We start from the raw sequence: 21006 nt of genomic DNA, 5'->3' as shown, positions 1-21006 counted from the left end.
GGTTCAAGCTGGGGATAATGTTTGGTTGAGGCCGTTCAAATTAAGAGAAGTAAATACAGAGAGGAAGGACGGTCCTGGCCCTAGTGTTGTTGCACAATATTGATCGAAAATAACACACTTTTTGAGAAAGTTTAAAACACCACTTTGAGCAGTCAGACACGTGTTTATATGACAGCAAAGTAGAGATCTAATGATATGAAAATACATCAGTCAATCTTCAGGACGTCTCATCTGTAGAGCATCGTGACTTTTTGCATCATCACCTAAGTACGCGGTACTTTTCCCCTCCTCTGAGTCACTTCTCAGGCAGCTTTATGTCATCAGGAGGGATTTACTTCTGGTGTCTCACAGGCAGGAAGTCATGTTTAAATCACCGGGTACAAAAAGTGACTGGAGCCAACGTTGAGTTACTCAAGGAGAAGGAGAGGAAAGACACTGATGCTGTCACACGGTCACCTGAGAGAATGTGCAACCAGTGAATTTACAGCAAGTGAGTCGACACAAACATCCTCACATAAAGCTTCTGGAGCCTTTAAAGGGCAACAGCATGAATGTGAAGGGTCATGAAGAAGATAAATGAGGGGACAATAACAAAACTTTATCACATGCAGCTCTGGTACAGCCATTTGTTTTCATTTGCCATGTGGCTTTTTTTTTCTTTTTGTTAACTTTTAAACAAGAATATTTTTGGTTTTTTTGATAGTAAGGGGCAGAGGCGTGGACTCGAGTCACATGACTTGGACTCAAAAGTCATAATATACTATGTTATACTAAATTTACTATACTATGTCATCCACAATTTGACAATTTTTCTTAAAAAAAATGTTTGGTCCAAAATTTGACAAATACGTCATACTATATGTCATCCAAAAATTAGGAAAAAAAATTGTAAAAAAAAATGTTGTCCAAAATTAGACAAAAACGTCATACTATAATAATGTCCAAATTTTGAAAAAATTTTTGAAAAAAAAGTTTTGTTCCAAAAACGTCATACTATACTATGTAGTCCAAAGTTTGACGGTTTTTTTTTTGGGGTCCAACATTTGACAAAAACATCATACTATTGTATACCATGCAAAAGACGTCAGAATGTTTATATAAATGTTTTGGTCCAAAATTTGACAAATACGTCATACTATAAGTCATCCAAAAATTAGGAAAAAAATTAGGAAAAAAATTTTTTGTATAAAATTTGACAAACACGTCATACTATAATAACATGTCCAAAATTTGAAAAGATTTTTGAAAAAAAAGTTTTGTTCCAAAAACGTCATACTATGTAGTCCAAAGTTTGACAATTTTTCGAAAAAAATATTTTGGTCCAAAATTTGACAATTAAAAAAAATAAAATAAAAATGTTTTGCTCCAAAATTTGACAAAAACTTCATACTATACTTGCCCAAAATTTGACGTTTTTTTTTTTTTGGTCCAAATTTTTACAGAGACGTCATATTATATTATGTAGTCCACACTTTCACAATTTCTTTTGAAAAACTTTTTGTGTCCAAAAATTTGACAAAAATGTCACTATACTATGTCGTCCAAAATTTGAAATTTTTTTAGAATAAAAAGTTTTGGTCCAAAAACGTCACACTATACTTTGTACTCCAAAGTTTGAATTTTTTTTTGAAAAAAATATTTTGGTCCAAAATTTGACGATTAAAAAAAAAAAAAAAAAGTTTTGCTCCAGAATTTGACAAAAACGTCATACTATTGTATACCATGCAAAAGACGTCATGATGTTTATATAAATGTTTTGGTCCAAAATTTGACAAATACGTCATACTATAAGTCATCCAAAAATTAGGAAAAAAAATTTTTGTATAAAATTTGACAAACACGTCATACTATAATAACATGTCCAAAATTTGAAAAGATTTTTGAAAAAAAAGTTTTGTTCCAAAAACGTCATACTATACTATGTAGTCCAAAGTTTGACAATTTTTCGAAAAAAATATTTTGGTCCAAAATTTGACAATTAAAAAAAATAAAATAAAAATGTTTTGCTCCAAAATTTGACAAAAACTTCATACTATACTTGCCCAAAATTTGACGTTTTTTTTTTTTGGTCCAAATTTTTACAAAGACGTCATATTATATTATGTAGTCCACACTTTCACAATTTCTTTTGAAAAACTTTTTTTGTCCAAAAATTTGACAAAAATGTCACTATACTATGTCGTCCAAAATTTGAAATTTTTTTAGAATAAAAAGTTTTGGTCCAAAAACGTCACACTATACTTTGTACTCCAAAGTTTGAAATCTTTTTTGAAAAAAATATTTTGGTCCAAAATTTGACGATTAAAAAAAAAACAAAAAAAGTTTTGCTCCAGAATTTGACAAAAACGTCATACTATACTATGTCGTCCAAAATTTGACGTTTTTTTTTTTTGGGTCCAACATTTGACAAAAACATCATACTATTGTATACCATGCAAAAGACGTCATGATGTTTATATAAATGTTTTGGTCCAAAATTTGACAAATACGTCATACTATAAGTCATCCAAAAATTAGGAAAAAAATTAGGAAAAAATTTTTTTGTATAAAATTTGACAAACACATCATACTATAATAACATGTCCAAAATTTGAAAACATTTTTGAAAAAAAAGTTTTGTTCCAAAAACGTCATACTATACTATGTAGTCCAAAGTTTGACAATTTTTCGAAAAAATATTTTGGTCCAAAATTTGACAATTAAAAAAAAAAAAAAAAAGTTTTGCTCCAGAATTTGACAAAAACGTCATACTATACTATGTCGTCCAAAATTTGACGTTTTTTTTTTTGGGGTCCAACATTTGACAAAAACATCATACTATTGTATACCATGCAAAAGACGTCATGATGTTTATATAAATGTTTTGGTCCAAAATTTGACAAATACGTCATACTTAAAGTCATCCAAAAATTAGGAAAAAAAAATTTTGTACAAAATTTGACAAACACGTCATACTATAATAACATGTCCAAAATTTGAAAAAAAATTTGAAAAAAAAGTTTTGTTCCAAAAACGTCATACTATACTATGTAGTCCAAAGTTTGAAAAAATTTTTAGAATAAAAAGTTTTGGTCCAAAAACGTCATACTATACTTTGTACTCCAAAGTTTGAATTTTTTTTTGAAAAAAATATTTTGGTCCAAAATTTGACGATTAAAAAAAAAAAAAAAAAGTTTTGCTCCAGAATTTGACAAAAACGTCATACTATACTATGTCGTCCAAAATTTGACGTTTTTTTTTTTTGGGTCCAACATTTGACAAAAACATCATACTATTGCATGCAAAAGACGTCATGATGTTTATATAAATGTTTTGGTCCAAAATTTGACAAATACGTCATACTATGTCATCCAAAAATTAGGAAAAAAATTAGGAAAAAAATTTTTTGTACAAAATTTGACAAACACGTCATACTATAATAACATGTCCAAAATTTGAAAAGATTTTTGAAAAAAAAGTTTTGTTCCAAAAACGTCATACTATACTATGTAGTCCAATGTTTGACAATTTTTTGAAAAAAATATTTTGGTCCAAAATTTGACAATTAAAAAAAATAAAATAAAAATGTTTTGCTCCAAAATTTGACAAAAACGTCATACTATACTTGCCCAAAATTTGACGTTTTTTTTTTTTTGGTCCAAATTCTTACAAAGACGTCATATTATATTATGTAGTCCACACTTTCACAATTTCTTTTGAAAAACTTTTTTTGTCCAAAAATTTGACAAAAATGTCACTATACTTTGTACTCCAAAGTTTGAAATTTTTTTTGAAAAAAATATTTTGGTCCAAAATTTGACGATTAAAAAAAAAAAAAAAAAAGTTTTGCTCCAGAATTTGACAAAAACGTCATACTATACTATGTCGTCCAAAATTTGACGGTTTTTTTTTTTGGGTCCAACATTTGACAAAAACGTCATACTATTGTATACCATGCAAAAGACGTCATGATGTTTATATAAATGTTTTGGTCCAAAATTTGACAAATACGTCATACTATAAGTCATCCAAAAATTAGGAAAAAAATTAGGAAAAAAAAATTTTGTACAAAATTTGACAAACACGTCATACTATAATAACATGTCCAAAATTTGAAAAAAAATTTGAAAAAAAAGTTTTGTTCCAAAAACGTCATACTATACTATGTAGTCCAAAGTTTGACAATTTTTCGAAAAAAATATTTTGGTCCAAAATTTGACAATTAAAAAAAAATAAATAAAAATGTTTTGCTCCAAAATTTGACAAAAACTTCATACTATACTTGCCCAAAATTTGACGTTTTTTTTTTTTGGTCCAAATTTTTACAAAGACGTCATATTATATTATGTACTCCACACTTTCACAATTTCTTTTGAAAAACTTTTTTTGTCCAAAAATTTGACAAAAATGTCACTATACTATGTCGTCCAAAATTTGAAATTTTTTTAGAATTAAAAGTTTTGGTCCAAAAACGTCATACTATACTATGTACTCCAAAGTTTGAAATTTTTTTCGAAGAAAATATTTTGGTCCAAAATTTGACGATTAAAAAAAAAAAAAAAAAGTTTTGCTCCAGAATTTGACAAAAACGTCATACTATACTATGTCGTCCAAAATTTGACGTTTTTTTTGGGGGGGTCCAACATTTGACAAAAACATCATACTATTGTATACCATGCAAAAGACGTCAGAATGTTTATATAAATGTTTTGGTCCAAAATTTGACAAATACGTCATACTTTAAGTCATCCAAAAACTAGGAAAACAATTAGGAAAAAAAAATTTTGTACAAAATTTGACAAACACGTCATATTATAATAACATGTCCAAAATTTGAAAAAAAATTTGAAAAAAAAGTTTTGTTCCAAAAACGTCATACTATACTATGTAGTCCAAAGTTTGACAATTTTTCGAAAAAAATATTTTGGTCCAAAATTTGACAATTAAAAAAAATAAAATAAAAATGTTTTGCTCCAAAATTTGACAAAAACTTCATACTATACTTGCCCAAAGTTTGACGGGTTTTTTTTTGGTCCAAATTTTTACAAAGACGTCATATTATATTATGTAGTCCACACTTTCACAATTTCTTTTGAAAAACTTTTTTTGTCCAAAAATTTGACAAAAATGTCACTATACTATGTCGTCCAAAATTCGAAATTTTTTTAGAATAAAAAGTTTTGGTCCAAAAACGTCATACTATACTATGTACTCCAAAGTTTCAAATTTTTTTCGAAAAAAATATTTTGGTCCAAAATTTGACGATTAAAAAAAAAAAAAAAGTTTTGCTCCAGAATTTGACAAAAACGTCATACTATACTATGTCGTCCAAAATTTGACGTTTTTTTTTTTTGGGTCCAACATTTGACAAAAACATCATACTATTGTATACCATGCAAAAGACGTCATGATGTTTATATAAATGTTTTGGTCCAAAATTTGACAAATACGTCATACTTTAAGTCATCCAAAAATTAGGAAAAAAATTAGGAAAAAAAATTTTTGTACAAAATTTGACGTCATACTATACTATGTATTCCAAAGTTTGACAATTTTTCGAAAAAAATATTTTGGCCAAAATTTGACAATTAAAAAAAAATAAATAAAAATGTTTTGCTCCAAAATTTGACAAAAACTTCATACTATACTTGCCCAAAATTTGACGTTTTTTTTTTTTGGTCCAAATTTTTACAAAGACGTCATATTATATTATGTAGTCCACACTTTCACAATTTCTTTTGAAAAACTTTTTTTGGTCCAAAAATTTGACAAAAATGTCACTATACTATGTCGTCCAAAATCTTTTTTTTTTATTTGACAATAACATCATGCTATAGTATACCATGTGTTACGACCAGGCCTAGGGGAAAAACCCAATCACAACAAGAATAAAGAGACTCCCTCCTCCCTTAAAAAGAAACCACCAGCAACACACAAACAGAAACCATTTTAAAGGTTTATTAAAACCAAGCACAAAATGTCTGCTGGCAGTCTGGCTGTGAGAGGTTTGAGGAAGTCAATTGCAGCTGGGATGTTCAGGCCTCTTATTTGATTCCCTCCTGTGGTGGACCAATCAGCTCCCAGGATCCACCTAGACTCATTCACTCAAACACACTCACACACACACACCTGCAACCCATCTCACACTCACATGCAGACACAAGTGGGCACGACCCTGGGGTCGTAACACCATGCAAAATTTGAAAACATTTTGGGAAAAAAAAAAGTTTTGTTCCAAAATTAGACAAAAACATCATAATGTACTATGTCGTCCAAAGTTTGAGGAAAAACGTCATGTCGTCCAAAATTTTTTTTTTGGGTCCAACATTTGACAAAAACCTCATACTATTGTATACCATGCAAAAGACGTCATATTATATTATGTTGTCCAAAATGTTACAATTTCTTTTGAAAAAAGATTTTGGTCCAAAATTTTACAATTTCTTTGAAAGAAAATTGTTGGTCCAAATTTTGACAAACACATACTATAGTTTGTCGCCCAAAATACTTTCAAATGGAGACTATTCTTGCAAAATATGAGCAAAATGTAAAATGACTGCTTAGTAGTGCAATTAGGAAGTGCAGTGTCAGTGTTTTCTACAATTGCACTTGTTTTAATTAATACAGATTTTAAAAGTATACATGACATTTACGTTGAAACACAATTGTATGTAAATAAACATGCCTGATTAACACTGGACTGGAATCTTCAGTGTCCTCTGAAATACATTCCAGTTGAAAAGTATTTGCGTAAATGTTTTCATTTTCACCAGTGGCCGTTTACTAGAATTCCTTTCAGAATAAAAGCCAACTTCCTGTGTTTCTAAATCCCAGCAGGCTGCACACTGGTGGTGTGGTGATGATGATGATGATGATGATGATGATGATGATGATGATGATGATGATGATGATGATGATGATGATGATGATGATGATGCCCTACACAGTTTGAGGCTCTGGGGGTGACGGTAGCTCAGCGGTAGAGCGAGTTGTCTTTCAACTCGAAGGTTGTTGTTTGATTCCCAGCTTGGTTCCATTCCTTGGGAAGCGCAATATAAATAATATAATGATATAAATACAGACCATTATCAAAGTTAAAAGCCGACTGTTTTAATATTTGACATTTACTGAGAGTTTCTTTATACACACAGACCACACAACTGCTTCTGCTTCAGCAGCTTTATTTAGTTGAAGAATGCAAACAGGATAAACATGAAAAAGAAAAGAAAACAACAGTATAACGTCATACTGTACTATGTCGTCCAAAATTTGAGGAAAAACGTCATGTAGTCCAAAATTTGAAAATTCTTTGGAAAAAATGTTTTCGTCCAAAATTTGACAATTTTTTTGGGTCCAAAATTTGACAAAGACTCAAAAATCATAGTATACTATGTTATACTAACTTTACTATACTATGTCATCCAAAATTTGACATTTTTTCTGAAAAATATGTTTTGGTCCAAAATTTGACAAATACGTCATACTATATGTCATCCAAAAATTAGGAAAAATATTTGGAAAACTTTTTTTTGTCCAAAATTTGACAAACACGTCATACTATAATAATATGTCTTCCAAAATTAGACAATTTTTTAGAAAAAAAAGTTTTGGTCCAAAAACGTTATACTATACTTTGTGCTCCAAAGTTTGACAAGTTTTTCGAAAAAATATTTTGGTCCAAAATTTGACAATTAAAAAAAAAAAAAAAATGTTTTGCTCCAGAATTTGACAAAAACGTCATACTATACTATGTCGTCCAAAATTTGACTTTTTTGTTTTTGGTCAAAAAATCTTAAAAAGACGTCATATTATATTATGTTGTCCAAAATGTCACAATTTCTTTTGAAAAACTGTTTTTGGTCCAAAACTTGACAAAAATGTCACACTATACTATGTCATCCAAAATCTGATTTAGTTTTTTTTTTTTTTTTGGTCCAAAATTTGACAAAAACATCATGCAATGTAGTTTGTATAATGTATACCATGCAAAATTTGAAAAAATGTTGGGAAAAAAAATTTGGTCCACAATTGGACCATTTTTTTGAAAAAAAAAATGTTCCAAAATTAGACAAAACGTCATACTATACTATGTCGTCCAAAATTTGAAAATCGTTTGGAAAAAATGTTTTCGTCCAAAATTTGGCAAAGACGTCATACTTAATAACTATGTCGGCCAAAATTTGACAATTTTTTTGAAAAAATATTTTGGTCCAAAATTTTACAATTTTTTTGAAATAAAATTGTTGGTCCAAATTTTGACAAACACATACTATAGTTTGTTGCCCAAAATACTTTTAAATGAAGCCTATTCTTGCAAAATATGAGTAAAATATAAAATGACTGCTTAGTAGTGCAATTAGGAAGTGCACTGTCAGTGTTTTCTACAATTGCACTTGTTTTAATAAATACAGATTTTAAAAGTATACATGACATTTACATTGAAACACAATTGTATGTAAATAAACATGCCTGATTAACACTGGACTGGAATCTTCAGTGTCCTCTGAAATACATTCCAGTTGAAAAGTATTTGCGTAAATGTTTTCATTTTCACCAGTGGCCGTTTACTAGAATTCCTTTCAGAATAAAAGCCAACTTCCTGTGTTTCTAAATCCCAGCAGGCTGCACACTGGTGGTGTGGTGTGATGATGATGATGATGATGATGATGATGATGATGATGATGATGATGATGATGATGATGATGATGATGATGATGATGATGATGATGCCCTTCACAGTTTGAGGCTCTGGGGGTGACGGTAGCTCAGCGGTAGAGCGAGTTGTCTTTCAACTCGAAGGTCGTTGTTTGATTCCCAGCTTGGTTCCATTCGTTGGGAAGCGCTATATAAATAATATAATGATATAAATACAGACCATTATCAAAGTTAAAAGCCGACTGTTTTAATATTTGACATTTACTGATGAGCGTTTCTTTATACACACAGACCACACAACTGCTTCTGCTTCAGCAGCTTTATTTAGTTGAAGAATGCAAACAGGATAAACATGAAACAGAAAAGAAAACAACAGTATTTCTCCATCATGTTAAATCACCACGGACATTTAGAGCAGATTCTGTGGCTAATGCAGACTGTCACTGAAATGTCGTCCAGCTACATGAGCTATGAAACAGCTATGTATCATTTGAAAAAACAAAAAAAATATCAAATTTCACATTACATGTGGACGGTTTGATGGTTTATGTAGCAAATGCATCCGAGTTGGAAGAAAAACAAACCTACACATCTGTGTGTAGAAGCATCACCGTACAACTGAGCAACACTAGCGTACAGCAGCTTATACATGAAATCTATGCGACAAAAGCAGGATTACGAGCCGTTACTTACACTTCTAATGAGAATAATATATAAGCCAGCTAACTCTACTGTTTAACCGCTTCAGCGCGGGGGAATTTAATCAGATTATACATTTGAAATGATAATCAAACTAAATCAAACATGCATCGATCGACGTTCTGAATCGAAAACGGAGGAAATCGAAAATTTGCAGTTGAAAACTTCGACTAAAAGCATTAATTGAAATAAAACACAATTTCATTTTAGCACACGTGTATAAAAAAGATGTAAAATATGCCACTGAAGAACGATGCCACTGATATTCGCAAGTATTGTTTGTTGGTGTGATTGATTCGATTGTTATGGCAGTTGACAATTAAAAAAAAAAAAAAAAAATGTTTTGCTCCAGAATTTGACAAAAACGTCATACTATACTATGTCGTCCAAAATCAGATTTATTTTTTTTGGGGTCAAAAAATCTTACAAAGACGTCATATTATATTATGTTGTCCAAAATGTCACAATTTCTTTTGAAAAACTGTTTTTGGTCCAAAACTTGACAAAAATGTCACACTATACTACGTCGTCCAAAATCAGATTTTTTTTTTATTATTTGGGTCCATAATTTGACAATTTTTCTGAAAAAAATGTTTTGGTCCAAAATTTGACAAATACGTCGTACTATACTATGTCATCCAAAAATTAGGAAAAAAAATTGGAAAAAAAATTTCTGTCAATTTGACAAACACGTCATACTCATATGTCGTCCAAAATTTGAAATTTTTTTTGAAAAAAAAGTTTTGGTCCAAAAACGTCATACTATACTATGTAGTACAAAGTTTGACAATTTTTTCGAAAAAAATATTTTGGTCAGATTTTTTTTGGGTCAAAAAATCTTACAAAGACATCATATTATATTATGTTGTCCAAAATGTCACAATTTCTTTTGAAAAACTTTTTTTGGTCCAAAACTTGACAAAAATACTATGTCGTCCAAAATCTTATTTTTTTTTATTTTTTATTTGGGTCCAAAATTTGACAAAAACATCCTACAATAGTATACCATGCAAAATTTGAAAACATTTTGGAAAAAAAAATTTGGTCCACAATTGGACCATTTTTTTGAAAAAGTTTTGTTCCAAAATTAGACAAAAACGTCATACTGTACTATGCCGTCCAAAATTTGAGGAAAAACGTCATGTAGTCCAAAATTTGAAAATTCTTTGGAAAAAATGTTTTCGTCCAAAATTTGAAAAAAAAATTGGGTCCAAAATTTGACAAAGACAAAGTCATACTTAATAACTATGTCAGCCAAAATTTGACAATTTTTTGAAAAAATGTTTTGGTCCAAAATTTGACAATTAAAAAAAAAAAATGTTTTGATCCAGAATTTGACAAAAACGTCATACTATACTATGTCATCCAAAATGTGACTTTTTTTTTTTGGGTCAAAAAATCTTACAAAGACGTCATATTATATTATGTTGTCCAAAATGTCACAATTTCTTTTGAAAAATTGTTTTTGGTCCAAAACTTGACAAAAATGTCACACTATACTATGTCGTCCAAAATCAGATTTTTTATTTTTTTTTTCAATTTGCGTCCAAAATTTGACAAAAACATCATACTATTGTATACCATGCAAAATTTGAAAACATTTTGCAAAAAAAAAATTTGGTCCACAATTGGACCATTTTTTTTTAAAAAGAAAAAGTTTTGTTCTAAAATTAGACAAAAAAAACGTCATACTGTACTATGCCGTCCAAAATTTGAGGAAAAACGTCATGTAGTCCAAAATTTGAAAATTCTTTGGAAAAAATATTTTCGTCCAAAATTTTACAATTTCTTTGAAAGAAAATTGTTGGTCCAAATTTTGACAAACACATACTATAGTTTGTCGCCCAAAATACTTTTAAATTAAGACTATTCTTGCAAAATATGAGTAAAATGTAAAATGGCTGCTTAGTAGTGCAATTAGGAAGTGCAGTGTCAAGAGTGTTTTCTACAATTGCACTTGTTTTAATAAATAAATACAGATTTTAAAAGTATACATGACATTTACGTTGAAACACAATTGTATGTAAATAAACATGCCTGATTAACACTGGACTGGAATCTTCAGTGTCCTCTGAAATACATTCCAGTTGAAAAGTATTTGCGTAAATGTTTTCATTTTCACCAGTGGCCGTTTACTAGAATTCCTTTCAGAATAAAAGCCAACTTCCTGTGTTTCTAAATCCCAGCAGGCTGCACACTGGTGGTGTGGTGATGATGATGATGATGATGATGATGATGATGATGATGATGATGATGATGATGATGATGATGATGATGATGATGATGATGATGATGATGATGATGATGATGATGCCCTACACAGTTTGAGACTCTGGGGGTGACGGTAGCTCAGTGGTAGAGCGAGTTGTCTTTCAACTCGAAGGTTGTTGTTTGATTCCCAGCTTGGTTCCATTCCTTGGGAAGCGCTATATAAATAATATAATGATATAAATACAGACCATTATCAAAGTTAAAAGCCGACTGTTTTAATATTTGACATTTACTGATGAGCGTTTCTTTATACACACAGACCACACAACTGCTTCTGCTTCAGCAGCTTTATTTAGTTGAAGAATGCAAACAGGATAAACATGAAACAGAAAAGAAAACAACAGTATTTCTCCATCATGTTAAATCACCATGGACATTTAGAGCAGATTATGTGGCTAATGCAGACTGTCACTGAAATGTCGTCTAGCTACATGAGCTATGAAACAGCTATGTATCATTTCAAAAAATATATATATATCAAATTTCACATTAAATGTGGACGGTTTGAGGGTTTATGTAGCAAATGCATCCGAGTTGAAAGAAAAACAAACCTACACATCTGTGTGTAGAAGCATCACCGTACAACTGAGCAACACTAGCGTACAGCAGCTTATACATGAAATCTATGCCACAAAAGCAGGATTACGAGCCGTTACTTACACTTCTAATGAGAATAATATATAAGCGAGCTAACTCTACTGTTCGTCTCATTAACCGCTTCAGCGCGGGGGAATTTAATCAGATTATACATTCGAAATGATAATCAAACTAAATCAAACATGCATCGATCGACGTTCTGAATCGAAAACGGAGGAAATTTGCAGTTGAAAACTTCGACTAAAAGCATTAATTGAAATAAAACACAATTTCATTTTAGCACACGTGTATAAAAAAGATGTAAAATATGCCACTGAAGAACGATGCCACTGATATTCGCAAGTATTGTTTGTTGGTGTGATTGATTCGATTGTTACGGCAGTGAGAGCAATTTTTTCCAGAAACACAAATGAAGAGAATTGCGGGAATAACGGGAGCTCCTGCTTTGCAGGATTAAATAACGACAGAAGCACCGAAATTACAGATTACAAAAGTCTGATTTAGCTGCACAGATTTGTCTCACTGCTCAAACTCATGCAGGATTTCTTTTTTTATATATATATTTCACCGTTAGCACCGCCTGCTGATTCCGTCAAAACACACCGACCACGTTAAAATCACAGATAACATGTAACATGAAAAGTGGATGTGATTTTGCAGATCGTTGGCTCTGGTTTGATAATGAGATACGGATGAGAAAAACACATTAGTAACCTGTTCTGGTTCAGCTACAAGCAGCGACGTCGAGTTGACCTTACAGCATGTGTGAGTTTATAATCGTGTGTATACGTGGTTGTGTTGCATTAGCATTTGTGCGGATGAGTAACGGCATTGTCTTTTTGTTTTTTCTTGTCCAAAACCTCTGTGATCTGACAAAGGCTCCGTCAAGTCATAGGCGAGAGAGGTGCAGACAGGTCAGGCCGGCGTGGTATGAACATGTCCCTCATCAGAGCTGAGAGAGAGAGAAAGACAAAGACAAACGTTGTAAGAGCAACAACACAAACTAACAACGTGCTTCTGCTAAGAAGACAACATCTAAACTGAGGAATTCAGTAATGAAGCAGCATCAAATGTCTCCAACGTAACCCCAAGGCCAATCCTTCAGCTAAACACCTGAAGCTGCACGGGTTTATTTCGTCCACCAGAGGGCATCATATCCCATGGAATAAGTGTGAGCTGGGCCCTTTGGTACTGAAGCGTATTGCATTCACTTGAAAAAAAAAAAAAAAAATACTGTTTTTCTCAGTAATTAATTTTCGGTTTGATTTTTTGAATATTTTTTTTTCTGTTTTTCTGACTAATATTTTTTCCCTGTTTTTCTGTATATTTTTTTTTCTGTTTTTCTGAGTAATTTTTTTTCTGTTTTTCAGATTAATTTTTTTTGCAAATATTTGTTTCCCCCGTTTTTCTGAGTACATTTTTTTTTCAGTTTTTCGTGCAAATATTTTTTTCCCCTGTTTTTCAGAGTAATTTTTTTCAGAATTATCGTGAACTCTTGCTATGGTACACTACACGCCGCCGAAGGCGATTCCGGCGCCTCAGCTGCACACCGTGTGCATCCAATATTTTCAGCAGTCTCCTGATCGTCTCTTGAGTCACAACGTAGCCAGCCTGAATGTATTTCAAATGCATCATCTTCTATCCATGGAGCATGCCATATCTGTCCAACTGATCCTGGAGAAAGATTGCTATGTCTAGCAGATCTGAATGGGCTTTCCTTCTGAACAACCGCAGTCCTCAGGTGCCTGCGTTAAGTCGACAAACTAATGATAATACCATCTAAAGACAGGACTATCTCCCAGTGTCTTAAACCCAGATCAAAGTAAAACTTGATTAAACTAAACAAGCCGTCCAGGTCGTTATAAAAAAATGACTCCTTAAAACAGAAAGAAAAATACTCCGAAAAACAGGGGGGGGGGGGGGGATTTGCACGGAAACTTTAAAAAAATTACTCCGAAAAACAGAAAAAAAAATTACTCCGAAAAACAGGGGGAAAATTTTTTTGCACGAAAAACAGAAAAATAATTACTCAGAAAAAACGGAAAAAAAAATTAGACAGAAAAACAGGGGAAAAATATTAGTCAGAAAAACAGAAAAAAAATTATTCAAAAAATCAAACCGGAAATTAATTACTGAGAAAAACAGGAGTTTTTTTTTTTTTCAAGTGAATGCAATACGCTTCCGTACTTTGGCGCCTCATAATCTGGGTTTTAATGGGTTTTAAAATGCACAGTGATTTTAAATTCGACCGTCAAATTGGTGCAGTAGTGAAATCCAGCTTTTTTCCCCAAACAGCACTTTGAGACTGTAATACATGCTTTTATTACATCTTTATTACATCACTGCAACACACTGTATTTTGGAGTCAGACGTCTCCAGTGCGTCTTTTAACTGGTGCATGTAAGAGGGAACACCTCACGCCTATTTTAGCCTCACTCCACCGGCTGCACGTGCATTTTAGAGTTAATTTTAAAATGATTAATTTGTTTTTAAATCCTTAAATGGTCTTGCCACCGCCTTGGCTCTCTGAGCCGCTTCATCCGTACACTCCTGTCCACTCTCTGAGGTCAGCTGATCAGCTGCTCTGAAGCTCAGAGGGGACAGAGCTGTGCATGTCAGACACGCCCCTTCACCGCCCACTTTTACGCTTTATCTTTCCACTCAGTATAAGGCGGTTGTATCTTTTTTATAGTTTTATTGTATGGCTTGTTTGTGTTGTTTTTATACTTTCTCCAGTATGTTAATGTTTGTTCTTAGGTCTATTAGGTCTTGTGTTTTATTCGTTTTATTTACAGCACTTTGTTTCAGCTGTTAAAAGTGCTTTGTAAATAAAGTTGGGTTGGATTGGACAGAGAAAGGTGCTGCGAGTGCCTCTTACCTGCAGTTTCACACAGTCCCTGCATGCCTCCTAAAACAGGGTCTCTGTCTGTGAGCAGTTTGCTCCGCCCCCTTGGGGCGAGGTCTAAGATCAAATCTGATTGGTCGGTCTCCTCCAGACAGCCCTGAACATAGAGAGGTAAAAAAAAGAAAAAAAGGGGGAAACATGGAGGATAAAAGGTGAAAACGTTTGAAAGTTTGAAACTGAACGTGAGGAGAAAGAGTGAGTGATTCATTATGCTGTGTTCTAGGATGGACCTGGATTAAATCACCTGTGTGTGAGCTTTTTATCACTTTCTCTTCATAGGCTGTGTGTCATTTTACTGCTGCACTCATGTCCTGTGTTTTGAGAAAAATAATATCCTTTTTTCCCCCACATTTCTTAAATTAAATTAATTATCGAGGAAAATCAGGAAATTGTCCTGATCGTATTTACCAAGAATCCTGTTTCCCAAGATTAAACTCACAGGGGATTGTTAAGTCAGATACATCTTATATGTGGTCAAAAAATCTAACAAAGAAGTCATATTATATTATGTTGTCCAAAATGTCACAATTTCTTTTGAAAAACTTTTTTTAGTCCAAAACTTGACAAAAATGTCACACTATACTATGTCGTCCAAAATCATATATTTTTTTTTTTTTTTTTAATTTGGGTCCAAAATTAGACAAAAACGTCATACTGTACTATGTCGTCCAAAATTTGAGGAAAACGTCCTGTAGTCCAAAATTTGAAAATTGTTTGGAAAAAATGTTTTCGTCCAAAATTTGAAAGAAAGTGGGTCCAAAATTTGACAAAGGCGTCATACTTAATAACTATGTCAGCCAAAATGTAAATTTTTTGGGGAAGAAAAATTTGGTCCAAAATTTGACAATTAAAAAAAAAAAAAAAGTTTTGCTCCAGAATTTGACAAAAACGTCATACTATACTATGTCGTCCAAAATTTGACGTTTTTTTTTTTTGGGTCAAAAAATCTTACAAAGATGTCATTATATTATGTTGTCCAAAATGTCACAACTTCTTTTGAAAAACTTTTTTTGGTCCAAAACTTGACAAAAATGTCACACTATACTATGTCGTCCAAAAGATTATTATTTTTTTTTTTAATTTGGGTCCAAAATTTGACAAAAACATCATACTATAGTATACCATGCAAAATTTGAAAAAATTTTGGAAAAAAAATTTTGGTCCACAATTGGACCATTTTTCTGAAAAAAAATTGTTCCAAAATTAGACAAAAACGTCATACTGTACTATGTCGTCCAAAATTTGAAAATTCTTTGGAAAATTTTTTTTTTTTTTGCACTCACCAACATTTTGTGGCTGAGAAGAATTCCCTCTTCTGTGGACATAGAGCCTCGTTTGGGCCTCTTGTCCAGAAACGACAGGTCCTTGTCACAGACAAGAGCCCTACAGAGACGTAAAGATTTTCATCAGGCGAGGAAACATAATTATCCTTTTAAATATCAAGTATGAAGCACATTTTCTACCTCGCGTCATTGTCATTCAAGAAAAAGACACCAGAGACGTAAAACATCGAGCTGCTGTCTTTGACATGTGCCTCATACCGTTTCCTGTTCGCCGTGATCGCGGGAGACACGACTGAAGGTCCTGAAGGAGGCCGGCTGGTTTCCTCAGGTAAACTGCTGAGGATGGTGAGCTGGAAATCGTCGTCCATAGAGATGTAAGGAGCCAACATTTCCAGATCCACCTCATCCATGTTCTGAGAAGAGACAGGAAAGTGAGAAAGTGTCCACGCACCAACAGAAAGCACAGTCAAGAACAGAGGTGTGTTAGTATTATATTATAACACTTTGAGATTATTTTTCCCCCTTTAAGCCCAATTCATACTCCTGCGTAAAGTGTTCTACGTAGGTTACGCATAGTCCTCTGCGTCGACTCAGAGCCTGTCGAGGAGCCTCTGCGTCGTCTCCGACTGCACAAAATATTTTCTAAGTGTCCGTCACTCCGTCAAGGGACAACGGAGACGGCAAGAGCTGTGATTGGTCCTCAGGACAGACCGAGATAACGCTGCTCTGTGCCGGCTCACAGTGAGCACCGAGCGTCCACAGAGGCGGAGCTGATCCCCGCCGATAACGTCGCTGCCAAACTATAAATACGTCATATCTTAACACACACAGCACATGTTTAGACTCTAAATGGCCAATTTCTCGCCCTCAAATTATCTTAAAACTGCGTTCTGTGACACAGAAAAGTGACAAACGGCCACTGTTTCAACAACAACAGTCTTTCTCTCTCTTTCTCTCTCGGACACCATTGTTCACTGTAGCCAAAAGCACAACAACCTTGCGCAGCGACCCCTACTGATCGGGCGGGAAATTGCAGAGCGTGTCAGTCAGATAACGCATACGCAGTCGGAGAAGTATAATGTGGCCTTTAGGGGTCACCACAGCGCATCTTTTACTACCTTTATCTTTATTGCCTTTGCTGCTGTGACACTGTACATGTCCCCATGTCTGGACTAAACAAGGACTATCTTATCTTATCTTATCTTGTCCTTTTCCTCGTGTCCTCTTCCGTTTACCCCAGCTGCCCTCTTCACAACATCCATGAACCATGGCGTTTTTTATTTTTCTAAATCAGCAAAATTAAATCTCTGTTTTTTCTTTTATTTCAAAGTTAAAACATTTCTAGATTAAATCCGAGTTTGACTTCGTCACCAGCAAGGATTTTAAAAGACAAAGCGTTTCATATTCTTCATGATCGATTTTGACAATTTTTAAGACAGACTTTCCTCTTGAGATTTATGCTCCTAATAATCGTAGTTTGCAATACTTCGTAGATAAGAGGATAAATAGGTCGATGTTATTAGTGACACAGGCTCAGCTAAAAAAGACCACCTAGAAACGACAGCATGTTTTCTCCTCTGACCTCCAGGGCTTTTTCTTGCCGTTGTCCATCTTCTTTCCGAGTGTCGAAGAACTTCTCCACTTCACTGGTGTCCATCTGTTCCTCGTCATCACTGAGGCTCTGAGGAAGAAGACAGAGGAAAAATAGGAGTTAAACCAAACAGAGACACTGATTTTTTTTTTTCAACGTTTTTGAAAGATTTCAAGGCTTATTTACCAGAACAGAATCAGCCGAGGAAGCTGGTGGTGATGCAGACGGTGGTGGTGTGATGGGGTCGAAGATGGGCGTGAGGAGCTGCAGCAGCTGTGGAGTGCATAGTTTCTGAGGTTGTTCCGGCACCTGGTTGCTCGTCTTTGTACTGATGAACGACAGCTCAACAAAGTCTGATGGAGACAGAAAACGGCAGGAGATTTAAACCAGTGAATGAAAAAAAAAAAAAAAAGATTTATAACGGCCCCTTTTGTCCATCTCACCTGCCGATGGTTTGACGGCATCTTTATCCTCAGAAGCCAAGTCCTCCTCTGGTGTCTCCGTCTGTCTGATGCTGGATTCTGACCCACCTCCTGCCACCTCCTCAGTCGGACTGAAGATGGTGAGATGCTCTTCTTCAGAGTCGGGGCTCTCCAGTTCCTCTGGTGTCGGCGGAGGAGCCGGCGACAGGGGTTCGGCTTTCATGAGGCTCTCGCAACGGCGCTGCTCCACGGAGAAAACGACATCTGGCTGCTCCACGGCACTGCAGAAGAGTTCCCCATTTTCATCAATTTCTAAGAAAATGATTGTTTTAAACTAAAGGAAATCTCTTTTAGAACAGGACACAAAAGAGTTAAGTGACAGTAATTTGAGTTCTGTTCTTCATGTAATACTGCCATGTGCCACATGGGGGGGCTCACACATGTAACTGTATACCAGGGGTGTCAAACTCAAATACAGAGTGGGCCAAAATTTAAAACTGAACAAAGCCGCCGGCCGAGGTTGAACAAATTAACCTTTTAATAGGGACCGAAACAAGTTTTGCATTGAATATTGAACAAGCAAGGCTTATATAACTTTATAGTGACATGCAAAATCGAGTTTCAAATAATAATAATAATAATTTAAAAAATATCAATGGCATATCAAATAAAATTTAAATAAAAATTGAATGCCTCTTTTCTATTTGCAGCCTTCTGAGGTAAATATCAAAATAAACTTTTTCCACAGGCTAATATTAAATTTGAAAATAAAATAACAATTTAAGATTTAAGATTTAAGATTTAAGATTCCCTTATTAGTCCCGCAGTGGGGAAATTCCAATTACTGCAACCGTGAATTAGTGAACACACACAGCACACAGTGAGGTGAAGTACAAACTAACCCGGAGCAGTGCAATAATGAATGAATCAAACATTCAAGCCTTGAAGTAGCAAGAGAAAGTGCATGAATAAAATGTTAATTATTGCTCAGTTTGCTACACTGATTTGCTTTAACACTGAATATGGAACAAGCAACGCTTATATAACTTAATAGTGCAAAATCAACTTTCAAAAAACAAACAATGGCATATTAAATAAAATTTAAATAAAAAATTGAATGCCTCTTTTCTATTTGCAGCCTTCTGAGGTAAATATCAACATTAACTTTTTCCACAAGCTAATAAATTTGAAAATAAAATAACAATGAATACAAAACAACAGCAGAGCATTATGGGATTTGTAGTATTAGCGGTGAATGCAGTGTTATAATACCGCTGTATAATACCGGCAGGCCAGCTCTAATGTTAATTTGATATTGCCTCAAGGGCCAAATGAAATTACACGGCGGCAATCCGCCAAATTTGGCCCGTGGGCCAGAGTTTGACACCCATGCTGTATACCATCAGTCTGTTTAGGAGCTTTCATTGTGAAGAAGCAAAATTAAACATTTGTTTTTCTATCATTTGTCTTAAACCTAAAGACGAGAAAAGCAAGGAAAAGTATTTTAGGAAGTACCTGAGGATGAAGTTTAGGCAGACGATGGCCTCGGGCTGCGACGTCTTGTTGCTGTAGAGGACGGTCGCCTGAGTCTCCGCCCACACGAAGCCGCCGCTGTTCGCCAGGAAGCGGTAGTGGCTGGTGCTCACCTGACCTTTGGTCAGCACTGCAGGAAGAAGGAAGACACAGACAGAAATACAACACATGATTTAAATACAGGAAACAAAATACAGTGGAAAAACCTGAAATGCTCTTGCAATAGCGGTCGGAAATACACAAGATTCAAAGTGACGAATCATCTCGTACACACTCACAGGTGCGCAGGCTTTTGTTGACGTGATCAGAGTCGAGCGCGTGGTGGAACTCGTAGGCCGAGCGGCCGATCAGGTCGCCTGGTTTGTATCCGATCAACTCTGTCACCCTGGAAACAAAGGGAACACATTCAAAGCCCTTTCTCCATCTGTAATATTCAGTTTGTCTCGACTCCCTGGGCACAAAGGGAGGAGGTCAAAGGTGACACAAAGGTGTTCGTCCCACCTGCCCTCGCAGTGTGTGAACCGCAGGTCCATACTGTGGCGGCTCAGGAAAGTGCACGTATCCAGAGGGAACTCGACGCTGGACGGGTGAGGGATGGGCTCGCACAACAAGGTCATCACTCTGGCAGCAGGGGGCGGAGTGGAGCTAGTGCCAAAAGGACGCATGTGACCAGTGCAGTGGAGAACCTGGAGAAAGACGGGGACGTTAATAAGTTAAGACGGGGGAGGAAGAAACCATTTCACAAGCAAAAAAACTTCACGTTTTTTCACGTCGTACTTTACTGAAAACAAACAAGTTCTTTCCAAGTCAAACTTCAGCAAGTTTTCATAACATTTATAACTGGAAAATAATGACGTTTAAATATTGCAGGAGTAAAACAAACCTTCCAGGTAGCAGACTTGATGTTGACTGTGCGCCCCCTGCTGGTCAGGGTGCTTTTTATTCGCAGGAAGAAGTTTCTCTCAGTCAGATGCTCTTTTGCCGATTTCTTATTCAAGCCTAAAAACACAAAAATGAACATAATAAGACTAAGAGACTAATAAGTTGAATGGAATTTTCATCCAGTTTAAT

General features: G+C 34.3%; 1 protein-coding gene across 2 annotated transcripts in view; it reads right to left on the bottom strand.

Annotated features, from left to right (window-relative positions):
* Window positions 1–11760: 11760 nt before the first annotated feature.
* hif1al (hypoxia inducible factor 1 subunit alpha, like) overlaps window positions 11761–21006 on the bottom strand; it is a 19588-nt gene continuing 10342 nt past the window's right edge. The window contains exons 5-15 of one of the 2 annotated variants that reach the window (XM_083887377.1): window positions 20819–20934; window positions 20437–20621; window positions 20214–20320; window positions 19918–20065; window positions 18424–18683; window positions 18167–18333; window positions 17972–18070; window positions 16570–16802; window positions 16390–16489; window positions 15080–15203; window positions 11761–13153 (exon numbers count right to left, since the gene is read on the bottom strand). In XM_083887377.1, coding sequence (XP_083743503.1) covers window positions 13086–13153; window positions 15080–15203; window positions 16390–16489; window positions 16570–16802; window positions 17972–18070; window positions 18167–18333; window positions 18424–18683; window positions 19918–20065; window positions 20214–20320; window positions 20437–20621; window positions 20819–20934 — 1607 coding nt within the window. In that variant the 3' untranslated portion in view covers window positions 11761–13085. The remainder of the gene's footprint in view (window positions 13154–15079; window positions 15204–16389; window positions 16490–16569; window positions 16803–17971; window positions 18071–18166; window positions 18334–18423; window positions 18684–19917; window positions 20066–20213; window positions 20321–20436; window positions 20622–20818; window positions 20935–21006) is intronic. The other variant, XM_083887378.1, reaches the window with a different exon arrangement.

The sequence above is a fragment of the Microchirus variegatus genome (genome assembly GCF_963457635.1).
Source record: "Microchirus variegatus genome assembly, chromosome: 3".
Lineage (NCBI taxonomy): Eukaryota > Metazoa > Chordata > Actinopteri > Pleuronectiformes > Soleidae > Microchirus > Microchirus variegatus.
The sequence above is the reverse complement of the archived record's forward strand: the minus strand, read 5'-3'. Positions and strand labels throughout refer to the sequence as shown.